Raw genomic sequence first — 18,253 nt, 5'->3', positions numbered from 1 at the left:
TACAATGAAGAGATAGCAGAGAAATCTGGATGCTGTGTGAGGTGGATTCATACCTGATCGACCGGTTTTGGTTCGTTAAGATGTAGCCCTGCCACTTCCACCACATTGGGTACCAGAGGTCTTGCATTACCAATGCTGAAGTGTGCATTAACGAGATGCAGACTGGTGTTGTAGATCAGCACGTCCAGATCTGGCATGTCAGGTCCAAAGAACTTCTTGGCTATTCGGTTAGATTCTTTTTTGCTGTATATTTCGTACCTGGAATTTAATTGTTTATATAATAAAGCCAATGAGTGTCATTAGTTAGTATTTTGCTCTGATTTCAAACATTTTACATGGCATTTAGGTTGCTTTCTGTGAAGAACAAGCGTGGTAATCTTGTCAAAGGTGGACCATAATAAGACATAGTAAGATTACATGATTCTGTGATATTCAACGAACGTTTCACAAGAAATTGGGTCTTTAACATTGTCTTTTTCTGGATTTAATTATAAAAATTATTTACCAGATGTTTCTGAAAATAAACAGGAAGTAAACATTTATTTACTATTGAAAAAATTTACAGTTCCCCTCACTAGTTACGCATTTTGTCCATATTTCCGGAAGTTCTTTGATGCCGATATCGAAGAATGCCAAAAGAATTCGGACAGTCTAAACGTGCCCAAACCTGTGGTAGTCGCAGGGTGATAGATCCGGACTGTAAGGGGGGTGTTCCAGTACCTCCCACCGTAATTCCGATATTGTATCGAGCGTGAGATGCGCGGTATGAGGGTGCCTTCGTTTCGAGGGATAAGCAGTTTTTGCGTGTGTTTTCAGAAGGTTGGAGTAGTATGCAACATTAATGGTACATTGGGCAGGAAATCGACGTACAGTATATATCGCCGGTCCCAGAAGACCGTACCTAGAACCTTACCTGCGGACCTGGTTCTCTTCGCTTCCTCTGGTGCCCTTTCCTCCTTCTTCCTCCACTCTATAGACGACATCTTGCTTTCGAGAGTGTAATAGTGCACCCATGTCTCGTCTGTAGCGAAGATTCGCGTTAAAAATCGTCCCTCCCTTTCGTATCGCGTCAGCAAGCGGTGACAAACTTTTAAACGCTTTAGGAACAGTTTAGGAACCCATCAGGCCGTTATTTTGCGATATTGAAGGTGTTCGTGGATGACCGACCAATACTGATGCCGAGTTCAGCCGAAATGTCTCGAACATTCATCCTACGGTCCTCCAAAATGAGTTGCTCTATGGGGCGAATGTTGTCTGGTGTGGTGTTGGTTCGCGGTTGACGATCGTGCGGCTCATTTTCGACGGTTCCGCGGCCATCCTTGAATGCTTTGGCCCGTTTAAACATGGCATTTCTACTAAAGCACTCACTACCGAACCGATTTCGCAAACGCAGAAATATTTCCGTATTTTTAACGCCTTCCCACACTACAAAAGAATGACAATACGTTGCGCTACGGTGGTCGGCACTTGACGTTCACGCATAGTCGTAGCACGCGCGTTAAACATGATCTCTCGACGAAAATTATGCCACACTGTTTGTGAGGGACCCAGCTATTACATACTTAAGCCTTCAAACATACATGCACTTCATCTACAGCGTTTGTCTTCATCATATTTGAACCACCCTCGTATATATATATATATATATATATATATATATATATATATATATATATATATATATATATATATAATTGGTTATAATCTTTGATATTTTTTCTTGTACGCATAATGTTCTAAATGAAAATGTTTTTGGTTAAGCATGGAAATTATTTTTTTTATAAGTAAGGTCATCTTTGAGTTAAGAGTACCTATATTTTTTAGAATATTATTATTATAAATTACGATAGAAGTTGGTTTATTGGGTGAAGAACTCATTTCACATGACTTCCCCAATGCCATACTGTGTATTTTAATTAACAATTAATAATAACAATTAAATTCAATAAAGTGAACGAAACTAAGGAACATTTTGGATAATTAAAACCTAAATATATGCTAGATAAAAGGATGTTTTCGAGACTTACAAAGCTTTTGCCTTCACTAGCGTCCAAGTATTCACAATCCTCTCCCAGAAATTCATCTTAGACGTGTATTCTACGAAATAAGTCGGTATATACGCGGGGTTATCGGGCTGACCGAACCTGTCCGGACCCCAGGGCAAGTTCTCGCTGCTCGTCATCACCACCGATGGTGTCTTGAAGTGCCAGGCCCAGCCCAACATACAGTCCGTGGAAAACAGTTCGGAGATAACGAGGTCGTACTTCTTTCCGGAGTCCCTCAGCCGTTGCAGCTCCTGGGTATCGAAACTGGATCGGCATGTCTCGCTACCGGCCTCCTTTGTCATCATCTGGATTTCCTCGTTGAAGCTGGAAGAGTGGATGAAGTCCAGAGTGAGGTTGTTGGTGAAGATCGGTGAGCTTCCTCTGATGCTGATAACGTTGAACCTGTTGAAAAAGATGAATCATAGGTTTATATATAGAATTATGAGGACATTTATGATATTTAATGGGTATTGTGCCCAAAGTTGTGAAGGATACGCGGGTGCAACTCGAATGGGAAGTTCTGGAGTATCCAGTGTACTAACCAGACAGTGCGAAAATGAATGAATTATTGAATACTATCTGTACATTTTCAGCCATATCCTTTTTTGGCAGTTGTTGAAAGAATAATACGTGTTTTGAGTGCTGTTGGAAATTTCTATATTTTTTTGCAGATTTGCAATTACGTTGCTGATAATTGTGGCATGTTAAATGACATTTTTTCAAGTCACCTGTCCACATTTCATTACCTGTCTGTTACTTTTTGTGAAAATCAGGGGTGTGCAACTCGAATGGTAAGTAGTAGGAGAAAGTTTTGCTTAGTTTAGTCATTGGCGGCGCTGACAACGTGAATTTGCTTGGTTTGTTTAAAATAGTTATGTAGAAACCTGTAAGGAAAATACTTTGCTTTGATTGGTCTGCTATTTCGCCTGATTACTTTTTGTATTTATGTAACAGTATTTAAATGAAAATCAAATAAAATTTAAATTTAAATTCAATTTAATATTTATTAAAAATTATTATTATTTATTATTTAAATATTTCAATTTAATTATTTAAATCAAATCAAATATAATTTTTTAAATTAATTTATTAAAATATCCTATACAAATATACCTAAGCGTAATATATATATATATATATATATATATATATATATATATATATATATATTACTTTAGATCCTTCCCTGTTGATATTGCATTAAGATCATTAAACCAAAAATGCAATCACACCTCATAATAACTTTTAAAATTTGGTCTTGAAAATATTATGGATTGGACAGTTGAAACACTAAAAATGTATGTGTTTTTTAAGGATATTTAGATTTTACAGTATTTAATCTTTTGAAATACTTCTTCACAATTTTCTCCGGGAGAATGATGTGAAAAAATTGAAGTGATGATGTGCCCTTTTAAAGATTTCTCGAACATACTAGGTGAAGGATGCTCCATGACCTCTAATAGATCCAATAAAATTCTTTAAGGAATCCTGGTTAAGATTTGTTAAATAAATGTAGTTATTTGTAAATTTAGACAAAATAGATTTCTTTAAGGTAATCAATCCCCTAAAAGTAGCAATTAAATTTAAATATACAATAGCTCTACAATAAAATTATTAACACTGATTGTTCTAAACAGTTAAAATATTACAAATATTTTAAGGATATTTTACAATTAAAAGTAGTATTTATTGCTACTAATTATCCAGTTATCTTAATTATTACCTTCTTGTAAGACTTCTTTTTGTAGAGACATCACACTGACAGCATACGAACTACTTGGTAGATTAATTGAATTTTATTACCACTAACATTTTTATAAGTAGGTTTTGATTTTCTATAAATAAACAATATATATATATATATATATATATATATATATATATATATATATATATATATACGGGCATGTAGTAGATAGATAATTTTATATGTACCTAGTAAAAACAATGTTGGATATGTATTTACCCTAATACCTGTTCGTGAAGGAAGGATAATTCTAAATGTTTCACTAAAATGTCCGTGACAGACACAACGTAAAACGAAGATTTCTTGATCTAAACAAACACACAAAAACCAAAACCTTCAAACAACAAACTAAAAAATGGACGCCCATAGAAAATTCTGACTTCACACAATTTGATCGACCAATCATGTTCCATGTTAGTGGCGGCACCAGTAATTTAAACTAGCCAATCACGATTTGCGATCGCAGCGCTACCGTTGATTGAACTAAACAAAACATTTCCCCAAGGTCGCCTGTACCGTAAAATTTCTATTACAATATTTTGATGCTATTATATATTTATGGTGCTACTACCTTAATCACTCTTTCAATGCTTCGTGACTCTAAGAGTTTAACCATCTTTAAATATCTTGGTGATAACGATATTATTTTTTTGTGTGCTTGAAAACTTTGAGTTTTGACATAACAATATAAAATTGAGACAGAAAATGCCTGATAGTTCTACTAAAATTGCACATGTTTTCGGTTATCAGTTTTAATTTGTAGTGATTTATATTTCATTAGATGAACCTTTGAACTATTCCCCATTAATAAAACAAACAAACTCATTCATCACCGATTATAACTTATCTTATTATATTAACTTATCCTTCATCTTATTTTAATTTTTTTTAGTACGAAAGTTTGATAACCGAAATTATTATCTCCATATAGGAATCGTAAACGCGACCGTATGAAAGCAATGTTGTTCTTAAGTCGTTCTACTTGCGATGTTTTCTTGATAACATGTCGCAACAGACTAGACGGAGATTGCATAATATAAAAACATAATTTATTTCAATAATTCAGCGTCAACCAATTTTAAAAACCAATGGATTCCTTCTGATATCATTAGTAAAAATTTGTATACTCTTCTAATGCATATCACTGGTGTTGGAAACTAAGTTTGAGGGACTACTGAACATCTGACATTATTATAATTTGTTAACTGAAGGTATTTCATTTAAATCAAAGAATAGTAAATCATTGAGTGGTATGATGAATGGGATTAAATTTATTTGAATAAACATGATCGAAATTCACTTACAATTATTTTATTTTCTTTAGCTAAGATTAAGGAAGTTACCTGATATATATTGATGAATAATCAGGGATTACAGAAGGATTATTTTGATGTAATAATACTATAACATGCATTACTATCATAATTTAGCTTTTGACACAACACGTTGATGAATTAAAACATTGAAGTTTTGTGAAGTTGGAATTTCACTAAAAACGTTAACAATAGTATTAATTTGTATAGTTCCTTGTATTTTATTGATCACTTGTTACATAGACTGACACTGATCAACATATAAATGTTGGTTAACATTATTGTATTGAAAATAATTTAAAACGAGTTAATTTCTATTCAAATATTTTGAACTGTGGAGTTATAATCGGACTTTGATGGATATTAAACTTGAAACTTGCAAGATAATGGAAGAACTAATTGCCAATACCTTGGAAAATAAAAATAAACTTAAAATTAATTAACGCTTCTTATAGTGGCGTCAGATATCAGGGAAGAAACGATCTGGGGATATATTAATAAGGAACAATAAATCTAGTGAAGATTCCTGTGGTAAAATTGTACTGTACCATGAATTGTTGTCATTAATGAACGTTAAGAGTTGAACATGTGTTGTTAGAAGATGTAGTAATGAAGAAACATCAGCACAATAATAATTCCTGGCAATTTTTTGATCAGTTGCAAAAGTTTTGATATCTAAAGCAAAACATTTGATATTTAATGAAAAACAAATAATTGCGAAGCTGTAATATGAGTATCTGATGTGATATTGATTTTCTAAAGTTTTACGTACCTGGGTACTTTATTTTTTAAAGGAAAATGTGTCACCACATCGACATTATGACCTTTGGCTGCCAGTGCTAACATTATCTTTTCGAACATGACGTAGTGACTTTTTCCCGGCATCGGGAACACGCCCAGTATATTGGCACAATCATAACCCAACACTGTCCATAACAGGTAAATGACCAAGTTCACCACACACCTCATCTCGATCGAATATTGACCACTTCACTGGCGCTTTAACTGAAACTCGTTTTTGATAATGACATTCACGAACTAATTTACCAAACTCTTTGTAATTTCGTCCGTTTTATCTATTTCGGTATTTATGTCAAGTTTTTTTCCAAAACCTAATCGCACTTTTCTTAAATTACTGATAGGGTATCAAGAGTAATCGTGTCGCCATACGCAGACCACCGGTCTCTTCAAAGACAGACGTCGGCTCTAATCTTTTAAATTGTTTATTTAAATCGACTGGGTCAGACGAATTAACTGCTATAAAGTGTGTAATGAGTGTTAATGTTGTGAAATAAGTGTTGAGCAGGATGATCTTGCATTTTGTGTGATTGTGAATTAATTTTGAGGGATCTGTTTCAAGCGGATGCGTCGGATTTTAGCATTCTCTCTTTGTTTATAATTCGGTTTTACTACAGTAAATTAAAGGAGTAAATAAAGCGGGTTATGATAATGATAAATATGAGGCCTCAGAAGATTAATAACTTCTCTTAATATCCAAAAGTTGGTTTTCCTAGTTGTTGCCGATTAACCTACTATTTATCTGTTTTTCTATTAAATACACCTCACTACATTAGTGTACATATGTTAAGATCGAATAGTTTGGTTTTTTGAGTTTGTGTCCTATTCTGGTGTTATCCAAGAGTTGTAATATTTCAATATCGACCTGAGAATGGAGTTTCTCCTCCGATTCCTTGTGATTTTCTTGATTTCCTCAAGGTTTCAGTGTAAGTAATCAGCCTTGAAGTATCTGGGTGCACCTACAATATTTCTCAGGACTTTGTTCTGGAAAACATGGATTGTATTTAGATAATTTTTCACAGAACATCCCCATAATTGATTTCCAGGTTATAATTAACCAATAAATTTCTCTAAATTTGAAGTCCAGTCCTTTCCTTATCGTTTTTTCTAGTGAGGTTTGGATACAGATTCATTTCGAGATACTTAGCGTTGTTGCTATATGGAGTGATAGTATTATTTATGGTCATAGGTGCGTATGCGGTGTATGAGTATACGTAAACTGCACATGCACAGATGTACTTTCGTTAATTTTTATTTTCCAGGCCTGGGTCCTATTATTTATGTTGTCACTGGCCTGTTGTGATTTTCGTGTGGCTTCTTCGATAGCAAGAATCTCAGTATAAGTCACAGTTTTTTTTTATTATTATTATTTTTTTATTACTCTTCGTGAGTCCACAATCTGCCCTATTGGCAATAAGTATTTCTTCTGTTTATATTATATATACATGGCATGTAGAAAATCACTTCATTAAGCAATCTTCTATATAAAATATTATCTTAATTAATTAGTCTTATTCTAATGCTTATTCTAAACTCTACATATGTCCAGTAATCAGATCAGGTGGTGTTAAACGTTTTAGTCTACGCACTTCACTATCACGTCGCATATTTAGCTGATTAGCGAGTACATTGGGATGCACTGACACTCTTTCGAAGTACTTCACACAAACACGTTGGATTACACTCGTTATAGGTTCTAGAGGAATATCGCGTTGTATCACTTTATTTGAAATATAGTATGGAGCATCAACAATGGCACGCAACACCTTATTTTGGAACCGTTGAATGATGGATATATTAGATTTGCTAGCGGTACCCCATAGTTGAATTCCATATGTCCAAATGGGCTTGAGTATAGACTCATACAGCAATACCTTGTTATCTAATGATAACTTGGATTTGCGCCCAATGAGCCAATACATTTGATATAATTTTAGTCCTAGTTGTTTCCGTTTAGAGAGTATGTGCTTCTTCCAGGTTAGGCGTCGATCTAAATGCATACCAAGATATTTAACATGCTCTGCTTGGGGGAGTTGACGATGATTGATATTTACTGGTGGACATGTTCTTCTACGCAGGGTAAACGTTATATGCGTGGATTTTGATTCATTGGCTTTAATGCGTCATGTCTTCAACCATAATTGTATTTGCTCCAGGTGGGTTTGTAGGTTTATTGATGCTGTCACTGGATCTTCATGGGATGCTAAGATTGCTGTATCGTCTGCATATGTTGCCACAGTAGTTATTTTTGTGGTGGGCAGATCAGCCGTATACAGAAGGTACAGTACTGGACCCAGTACACTACCTTGCGGAACTCCTGAATATATGGGATTTAATTCGGTATGTTCATCGCCTTGATTTACAATAAAATGTCTGTCAGTGAGATACGATTTTAGTAGCTGATAGTCCGGATGAGGGAGAAGTTTCTTTAGTTTAACCTGCAAGCCCGTATGCCATACTTTGTCAAAAGCCTGAGATATGTCTAGGATAAGTCACAGTTGATGCATCTTCGATATACGAGGTGTTCTGATAAAGAACCGGGAATTTGAAATAGTGGTTGTTTACTTTTTTTGATGTGTGAAAGAATAGTACTTGTTTTAGTATTGTTGGCCTTTATTATTTAGGCTAAAAATAATACATAAAGTCTAACAAAGTCTTGAAAATGTTCAGTATTTGCTATTAGGAAAACAAAAGTAAATCGCCGGTTTAAAATGTATTTAAAATTTGTAAAATAATTAATGGTTATATATCACATATTTTATTGCTTTCTCAACAATGTTTTTGCAGTAAACAATATTTTAATGATGCTCCAGCCTCCATATTATCCAGACATGGTTCTTTTTCTTCATGACTTTTTCCTTATATCAAAGAAAGAAGCGTTTTGAGAAAGCAGCTCTGGCATATGGACATGATATCTAGTGAGAACTATTGTTATGAAATGTGCAAGGGTTTAAAACACAAAAACTATTAATATACTTCAATATACCATTTTATTTCAAGGAAACGACACTGAAGGTTGGCTGTTGTCTTATCCTAGGTATTTAAGAATATAGACGAGATCAGCTTTAACCAACTTTTTATTTGTATATTTGGTGACAACATCATATAAAAAAGCACAGAATATAAAAATAACAACACTAAACACACACATATTTTCATGGATATGTACAGTTACTTATAAAGGTAAAAATTGATATATTGTATGAGAGTACATAAGACAAGTCACAAGAAATCTGTACAACGTATAATATACTTTGAGATTTGGATAAAAAATTCATCAAGTATCATGTTGTAGATTAACGATTTCAAAGTAGTAAGTGAGGATAAATACTGTGGGAGGGCGGAGAAGAGGAAGAGAGTTAATGTGGTCAAGGGGAGGCATTCTAAGAGGAGGTTGAAGAGAGGTAGCTGCAATGAAGGTATTTTGAATTCACAATGTCTTAGCTTAAGTCAGTTAAGGATAACTTGACGGGATCTGCATTTGGAAAGTAGAATAGAGGAGAAGAAATCAGGATTTTTTGTACATAACTTCTTACTATTTTCCATAAAGTCCCAGTTCAGTTGAGTGATTTCACTTGATCTTCTGCCTGATCTAGATGTTATATCTAGGACTCTTGGAGAGTCCTGTATAGGCATAGAAAGACAATAATATAATTTTGTGACATACACAAAATTAAATTACGAACGGCACTGACTTCAGACTGATCAGTTAATAGTAGTTAAAATAATATTGTAAATAGATAAATAGGTTTAGGTAGGTATTAAGCTAAATTGTATGTCTATAGTAGAATATAAAATACGTGTAGTAGAATAGATTAAATAACGTTTTGTTTATTTTTATTTAGTTATTAGAACGGTTATTGCGTATATATTTTTCTAACATGTTTTTTTTGTCTAAAAAATTTAAGTTTAATTATTATTTACTTTTGTTGAGTTCCTTATTTATTATTTGAAGTCGGTTAATTTTTTTTGTTAAAAATATTTTCCTCTATTCGTTTAGTTAATACTCGTATATCTTCGTTTTCATTATACCATTCTTTTGACCCATTTTATTCTGGATTTATTTTAATAATAATTTAATTAGTATCATAATTTATTACTAAACAATAAATAACTTATAATACAATGAAACAATACCCAACAGTTAATTGGTTTTAATTTTTGATTTTTTTATAAATTTAGTTAGAAATATCTTCGATATTACATAGGCGATATATGTGAGTATTGCTGGTATAGTCAGAGCTATGGCGATAACGTCGATAAGGTAGTACTGGTACCAGGCGAGGTTCTTGGCGGAACTTTGAAGGTGTGGGGCGCCATTATGCCTGATGACGTATTCTATCCAGTATACCGACGTATCCAGGGGATTGAGAATCCTGTCTTTGAACAAGGCGGATACTTTTTTGACGTTCTCAGCGTATCTGGAAGAAATAAGTAATAAGAACGTTCGTTTTTCCTTAAGTAACTCACTTGGGATCGAACAATAACTCCCTCAAAGCGTTCGCGAAGTTCTCTTTGGTGACTGTTTGAAGATTAAGCATTTTTCCATAGCCGGAACTCTCTGCTCTTTTGATATTCAGTGTCTGGTCAGCGAAGATCGGCATTCCTAGGATGGGTTTACCACAACTGACGCTCTCCTGGGTCCCCATCATCCCTCCGTGAGAAATGAACAGCTTCACTCTGTCATCACCTGTACAAAATACTACTTTATAGGCTTTCTAATCATCGTAAAAACAAACTTACATAAAATATCGTGTTGTGGCATCCAAGTCTCAAAGTGGACGTTGGCCGGTATACGTAGCTCTGGCGAGAAGTTGGTGTGATTGGCTTTCCAGAGTACTTTGTACGGTACTTCTGAGAGGGCATCGAACATGGCTTGCAGAATTTGCTTTGGGAATGTCTCCGGAAGAAATAAGGACCCCATCGAGAAATAGATGACTCCTTTGGTGTCAGTTTCCAATATTTGATTGAAGTGCTGAAAGAATTTCGTAAACATTGGGGTGAATTTAAACGACTTATCCTTTCAAATACATTCTCCTAAATTAACCAGATATTTTAAGTTATATAGATGACATTTATATATTTTGTCTTAGTTGAAGAATTGTTTAAATTAACTTTTCATTTGTATTTGTCGAAATCTTATCATACAGTTGAGTAATACTGATACAAGTTCGTCTTGTTTGGATTCCTTTAAACCTCTAATCTCTTGGGCTCTATCTGGTAGTTGAATGTCTTCTAGATTGCTATGATTTGGTAACCTTCTTGCATTTTTCGCAGCGAAATCTTCCGTAACTTCGTGGATCTGTTTGATTTCGAGGCCATCGTGCAGTTCTTCGTTTTACATTGGCAGCGATGGATTACTAGTCGGTTTAAAAACCCTATATTTGCATGTCATAAAACTATCTAAGTTTTATTATTGGCTGGTGTTGGCATATACTTTATTACTATTGCTATCTGAGTTGGAAATGAAAATAAGGGCATTGCGTGGTTTTATACATTTTTTATAAGGAATATTGTTAAATTGTTGAAACCTAATGTTAGGTTTTTAGGTCTATGAAGTGATGTGTTGGAGTTTTACCTTTAAATTATTTAATTTTATGAAGTATTAATTTTGTATTCTCGCTTCCTTGCCCTTTTTCTTAACATCGACATAATTCTTCCTCCTGCTTATTCTTCCTCCGACTATTTGTGATTTTGTGTCAAATAAATAAGTTAAAACCAACCGTTGTATCTATCTGTTCTTAACTATGACTCCAATCAATCTACCACAATTAAAATTAGTGTTTTAGACAGATTTTAGACAGTTGTGGCAACTACCATTACAGGCTACAGGAAACTGAACAGTATATAGTATATGTTTGGTTCATTATGCACAAGCGTATTTCGATAATTTGCATCTAGTTATGTTTATTATTTAGCAGTTCTATAGTTATGTTTAGATATACTTGTTAATTTGTTATATATTGTTGATGGAAACATTGAGTTTACATGTTTATATATAGTACATGAAAAAAAAAAACTACAATAACAATCGTTTTTCTTATTGATAGTGGAATAAATGAATAAATTTTAACGTAGCTAAGACGGCAAATTGAGTATATGAATAAATAACTATATATATATATATATATATATATATATATATATATATATATATATATATATATATATATATATATATAATATAATGTATATAATATAATTATATTTATATAATATATATATATATATATATATATATATATATATATATATATATATAATATAATTATATATATATATATATATATAATGTCTTGGTGAAGCACCACTTTCTTTTTCTTCAAATGCGGCCGTTTTCCGGCGACTTCGTCCTTCAAACGGCCCAATAACGCTATGTAATAGTCCCTTTTGATGGTCCTTCCTTTTCCAAGGTAGTCAATGAAAATTATTCCATGCGCATCCCAAAATGCAAGACGTCATAACCTTGCCAGCGGACTGTTGCGTTTTCCCACGCTTTGGAGCGAATTCATCATTTGCAGTTCGCTCAGATGACTGTCGATTGGATTTCGGAGTAAAATGATGGAGCCATCCTTTGTCACATATCGACGCAAAAACTCTGGTTTACTACGCTTGATCATATTCAACACTGCTCCGAATCATCAACTAGTCGTTGTTTTTGGTCAAAAGTGAGCTTGCACGGCACCCACTTTGCACAGAGCTTTCTTATACCCAAATATTGGTGAATGATATAATGTACACGTTCCGTTGATATCTTTAGAGTGTCTGCTATTTCATTCAATTTCAATTTACGGTCATTCAAAATATTTTGTGGATTTTTTAAATGTTTTCGTCGGCAACAACCTTTTTGGGAACCCACTGCGTCTACCGTCTTCAGTGCTCATTTCACCACGTCTAAGCTTAACATCCTTGATGGTTGATTTTCCTGAGGCAGTGTTCGGAAATTCGGCCTCAAGCTAAGTTTTTGCTTCAACTGTATTTTTTCCCTTCAAAAAGCAATATTTTATCAACAAAAGTTCCTTTTTATCTATTTTTTTCATATTAACAAAAGTTGCTTCACTCAGAATGCTATAATTCACTAACTAATGATCCGACAGCTGTCAAATTTATACACGTATCTTTTGTGATTTACGTGCAACTAAAAAACATATGGATGTAATTCTAGTAGCGTCATCTATGCGTCAGACAGGGTACTTCAATTGACTTGTCATATTACTGGTAGAAAATTCATTCGAAATTATATATCATATATTTTTAATTATATATTATTATCTATATATTATATATTATTATGATATTAGAATGATAGATGATGTGACAATGTTAAAAACTTTTTAAAAAATCCATATTGGGATATACTATGTTTGACATCAAGTATGTTAGATTTATTTTGTTTCAATTAATTAATGAAGAAGAAAGGTATATTAGTGAATTTGAGCAACATAGTGAGTATTGATACATGTTTGTTTTTATTATTAGTTTAATTCTATTAATTTTTCTAAAATATTCATAATTGTGATAGCATTGCTATGAATTGTCTTTCAAAAAGAAACAATATGCTGACACTACTAGGGTAGAGAGAAAATGATGAGAACGTATCATAGAAAGACCTTGCCTTGCTTTACTTTAACACCAGACCTTATTTAATTTTTCCTTAATACATTTTCCTGATCAATCTTACTACATTAAGAGATGGTTATTACCTTATCTACAGGTTTAGGAGATCGCACATGTAACCCTGCCACTTCCACGGTGTTGGGTAGCAGAGGTCGCGAATTGCTGATGCTGAAATGAGTATTGATCAAATGTAAGGTGGTGTTATAGGCTAGAACATTGAGATCTGGAAGGTCTGGTCCGAAGAACTTCTTAGCAATAACGTTAGAGGCTTTCGTACTGTACAGTTCATATCTGAAATCAGTCCGTTAACTTCCCCGAAGTGGTTTCAGTGTTTTTTTGACAACTTACAGAAGTTTCCCCTTGATTAACGTCCAGGTATTGACCAACCTTTCGTATAAGGTCATCTTGGAGGTATAGTCCACGAAATACGTCGGGATATAGGAGGGATTGTCTGGTAATCCGAACCTGTCGGTTGCCCAGGGTAAGTTCTCGCTACTGGTGATCACCACAGAGTGGGCCTTGAAGTGCCAAGCCCAGCCCAACATACATTCGGTTGAAAACAGTTCCGTGACGACTACGTCGTACTTCTTCTTGCTGTTCTTCAGCTGTATGAGCTCGTTGGTCTTGAACACGTGATCGCATACGTCAGCGCCAACAGCCCCACCGATCATCTTCAGGGCATCGCTGTAGGACAGTTCTTCGACCGCTTCCAGAGTGAAGTTATTGGTGTAAAGGGGAGTGCTACCACGAATGCTGATTTCATTATATCTGCAACAATTATGAGTATTGATTAAGAATGTATAAAAAAAATTAAATAATCAATGTAAATAACTGTTAAAAAACTTAATTGACTATTAAATTTGACGGCCTTTGCTCCGTCATATATAAGTCATCGATTTTTATGTCAATAACAAAGAACTGGAAAGACCAAATACGTTCCAAGACCCTGAATTACAAGATTCGTTGAAGCAAAAGGCAGCTCAAGCTCTCACACCTTTCAGACAGATTAGACCGTCTCCAGAAAATTCCATTCCAAACATTTTTAACAACATGGTTTCATTTTTGCTAGATAAAAACAAAGAGTTTTAGGAGGTATTATGACTAGGTATCTGGTAGATAATCAGAATACACCCCAATCTTATAAATTTGACCCAAACTGCGATCGAGACCAAGGATGTTGAAGATTCAACTATTAAATCGTATTTAAACAAATGATAAACATCAAAACTAAATAATGAAACATTCTTTTGCCAATATTTACTTAAGCTTATAACATTTGAACTCTGGACCTGATAAGTGTCCCATTTTTTTTATTACCAATTAGTATATTGACTATCTAGTTTTGAGTCGATTTTTTTAATCTTGAAGATTGTCCATTAAATTCTGGCAACTGATTAACGATCTTTGTTATTGTTTAACAGTTTGAACTAATTATAAAAGTTTAAATATTTATTTATAATATATAAATAAAAGATTATTAATGATTAATATATTTATTTTATAATATTTTATTTATATAACAGAATCAACGAATTGAATTTAAAAAAGTCTATTGGATGTCAAGACAGGCAGACAAGTCCATATCAAAATGCGAAAAAATCACAAATTTTCACGACTGTATGTATGGAAAATGTGTCAATTTTTTTATCCCTCCGATATAGTTAAGAGTCTCAAAACATACCTATTTTTGGATGAAATAAATGAAAATCTATGTTTAATTACTGTAGAAATTATAATTTTTAAAATACGTGACATAAATAGAAATTCACTAATTTTTTGAAAATACACTTTTCATCACATATCTTAAAAACTGCAGGTTATAGACATATGACTGTACCACTATTGGATTCAGCGTAAAATTCTTTATAATTCTTGTAATTTTTATTAACCTGGGAATACTTGAATGGAAATGACAGCAAAATTCTTGAAAATGGTGAAAAATCGTAAAATTTCACGACTATATATATGGAAAAAGTGTTAATTTTTTTTATCTTTCGGATAGAGTTACAAATCTCAAAATATATGTAATTCGGTGTGAAATAAACGAAAATCCATGTTAAATTACTGTAGATATTATAATTTTTAAGATATGTGACATAAATAGAAATTCACTAATTTTTTCAAATACACTTTTCATCACATATCTTAAAAACTGCAGGTTATAGAAATATGACTATACCACTATTGGATTCAGCGTAAAATTCTTTATAATTCTTATAATTTTTATTAACCTGAGAATACTTGAATGGAAATGACAGCAAAACTCTTGAAAATGGTGAAAAATCGTAAAATTTCACGACTATATATATGGAAAAAGTGTTAATTTTTTTTATCTTTCGGATAGAGTTACAAATCTCAAAATATATGTAATTCGGTGTGAAATAAACGAAAATCCATGTTAAATTACTGTAGATATTATAATTTTTAAGATATGTGACATAAATAGAAATTCACTAATTTTTTCAAATACACTTTTCATCACATATCTTAAAAACTGCAGGTTATAGAAATATGACTATACCACTATTGGATTCAGCGTAAAATTCTTTATAATTCTTGTAATTTTTATTAACCTGAGAATACTTGAATGGAAATGACAGCAAAATTCTTGAAAATGGTGAAAAATCGCAAAATTTCACGAGTATATATATGGAAAAAGTGTTAATTTTGTTTTATCTTTGGGATAGAGTTAAAAATCTCAAAATATATGTAATTCGGTGTGAAATAAACGAAAATCCACGTTAAATTACTGTAGATATTATAATTTTTAAGATATGTGACATAAATAGAAATTCACTAATTTTTTGAAAATACACTTTTCATTAAATATCTTAAAAACTGCAAGTTATAGAAATATGACTATACCACTATTGGATTCAGCGTAAAATTCTTTATAATTCTTGTAATTTTTATTAACCTGAGAATACTTGAATGGAAATGACAGCAAAATTCTTGAAAATGGTGAAAAATCGCAAAATTTCACGACTATATATATGGAAAAAGTGTTAATTTTTTTTATCTTTGAGATAGAGTTAAAAATCTCAAAATATATGTAATTCGGTGTGAAATAAACGAAAATCCATGTTAAATTACTGTAGATATTATAATTTTTAAGATATGTGACATAAATAGAAATTCACTAATTTTTTGAAAATACACTTTTCATTAAATATCTTAAAAACTGCAAGTTTTAGAAATATGACTATACCACTATTGGATTCAGCGTAAAATTCTTTATAATTCTTGTAATTTTTATTAACCTGAGAATACTTGAATGGAAATGACAGCAAAATTATTGAAAATGGTGAAAAATCGCAAAATTTCACGAGTATATATATGGAAAAAGTGTTAATTTTTTTTATCTTTGAGATAGAGTTAAAAATCTCAAAATATATGTAATTCGGTGTGAAATAAACGAAAATCCATGTTAAATTACTGTAGATATTATAATTTTTAAGATATGTGACATAAATAGAAATTCACTAATTTTTTGAAAATACACTTTTCATTAAATATCTTAAAAACTGCAAGTTATAGAAATATGACTATACCACTATTGGATTCAGCGTAAAATTCTTTATAATTCTTGTAATTTTTATTAACCTGAGAATACTTGAATGGAAATGACAGCAAAATTCTTGAAAATGGTGAAAAATCGCAAAATTTCACGACTATATATATGGAAAAAGTGTTAATTTTTTTTATCTTTGGGATAGAGTTAAAAATCTCAAAATATATGTAATTCGGTGTGAAATAAACGAAAATCCATGTTAAATTACTGTAGATATTATAATTTTTAAGATATGTGACATAAATAGAAATTCACTAATTTTTTGAAAATACACTTTTCATTACATATCTTAAAAACTGCAGGTTATACAAATATAATTATGCCACCATTCGATTCAGCGGAAAATTCTTTATAAACCTTATAATTTTCAAGTACTTCAGATTATTTGAACGGAAATGATAGCAAGAAAATTGAAAATGGCGAAAAATCGCAAAATTTCATGACATATGGAAAAAGTGTTAATTTTTTTTACCTCTCGCACAAAGGTAAAATATTCAGAATACAGAATATAGTTTGAGTTGAAAGAAACCTAAATTGACATTAGATTGCTTTAGAATTTTTACTTTTGAATATTTCAGATATATACACTTTTCACTGTATAATTTATAAACTAAGGGTTTTATAAAAATGATTATTCCACCATTCGATTCAACGTAACGTTTTGTATCTCTTCTGTAATTTTTATTAACCTACGATTATTTCAGAGTTAAATTTCATGGATTCAAATGTGAAGCATAGGAAATTCATAAAATAATAACCAATAAGCCATTCGATATAGAAAGACTTAGATCGAAAATATCGAACATATAGAAAGGCATACGTTAGTGTTAAAAAATTGATTGATGTCCTACCTTGGTACAGACTCTGTCGATGGAAAATGAGTTACGACATCGACCTCATGCCCTCTCCTTGCTAGTCCTATCATGACTTCCTTGAACATGACGTAGTGGCTGCTACCGGGAAAAGGAAAAATGCCCAGTATAGACGCGGCATCATTTTCGGCGAGAAAATACACCGCCCACAGAAAGCAAGTGATCAGCTTCATGTCTCCTGTAGCTTCGGCTCGATGTTTTTTCGCGAAACCCGCCGTGTGACATCCTATTTAACAGTTACGAGTACTACGACGATAAAAAGGTCACGCTTGTCTTCTCTAGTACGTAAA

At 32.5% G+C, this 18,253-nt stretch overlaps 1 protein-coding gene across 1 annotated transcript in view; it reads right to left on the bottom strand.

Annotated features, from left to right (window-relative positions):
- LOC143204969 (uncharacterized) overlaps window positions 1-18,253 on the bottom strand; it is a 20,406-nt gene extending 2,153 nt beyond the window's left edge. Inside the window, exons 1-11 of the mRNA XM_076417926.1 lie at window positions 17,943-18,253; window positions 13,869-14,288; window positions 13,607-13,811; window positions 10,647-10,878; window positions 10,374-10,593; window positions 10,051-10,324; window positions 9,440-9,527; window positions 6,242-6,362; window positions 5,878-6,093; window positions 2,028-2,447; window positions 54-258 (exon numbers count right to left, since the gene is read on the bottom strand). Coding sequence (XP_076274041.1) covers window positions 54-258; window positions 2,028-2,447; window positions 5,878-6,093; window positions 6,242-6,362; window positions 9,440-9,527; window positions 10,051-10,324; window positions 10,374-10,593; window positions 10,647-10,878; window positions 13,607-13,811; window positions 13,869-14,288; window positions 17,943-18,136 — 2,595 coding nt within the window. The 5' untranslated portion in view covers window positions 18,137-18,253. The remainder of the gene's footprint in view (window positions 1-53; window positions 259-2,027; window positions 2,448-5,877; window positions 6,094-6,241; window positions 6,363-9,439; window positions 9,528-10,050; window positions 10,325-10,373; window positions 10,594-10,646; window positions 10,879-13,606; window positions 13,812-13,868; window positions 14,289-17,942) is intronic.

The sequence above is a fragment of the Rhynchophorus ferrugineus genome, unplaced genomic scaffold (assembly GCF_030347505.1).
Source record: "Rhynchophorus ferrugineus isolate W39M unplaced genomic scaffold, kcgeb_rfMv2 rfM11, whole genome shotgun sequence".
Taxonomy (NCBI): Eukaryota; Metazoa; Arthropoda; class Insecta; order Coleoptera; family Curculionidae; genus Rhynchophorus; species Rhynchophorus ferrugineus.
Note: the sequence above shows the minus strand (reverse complement) of the source record. Positions and strands in the feature narration are given on the sequence as shown.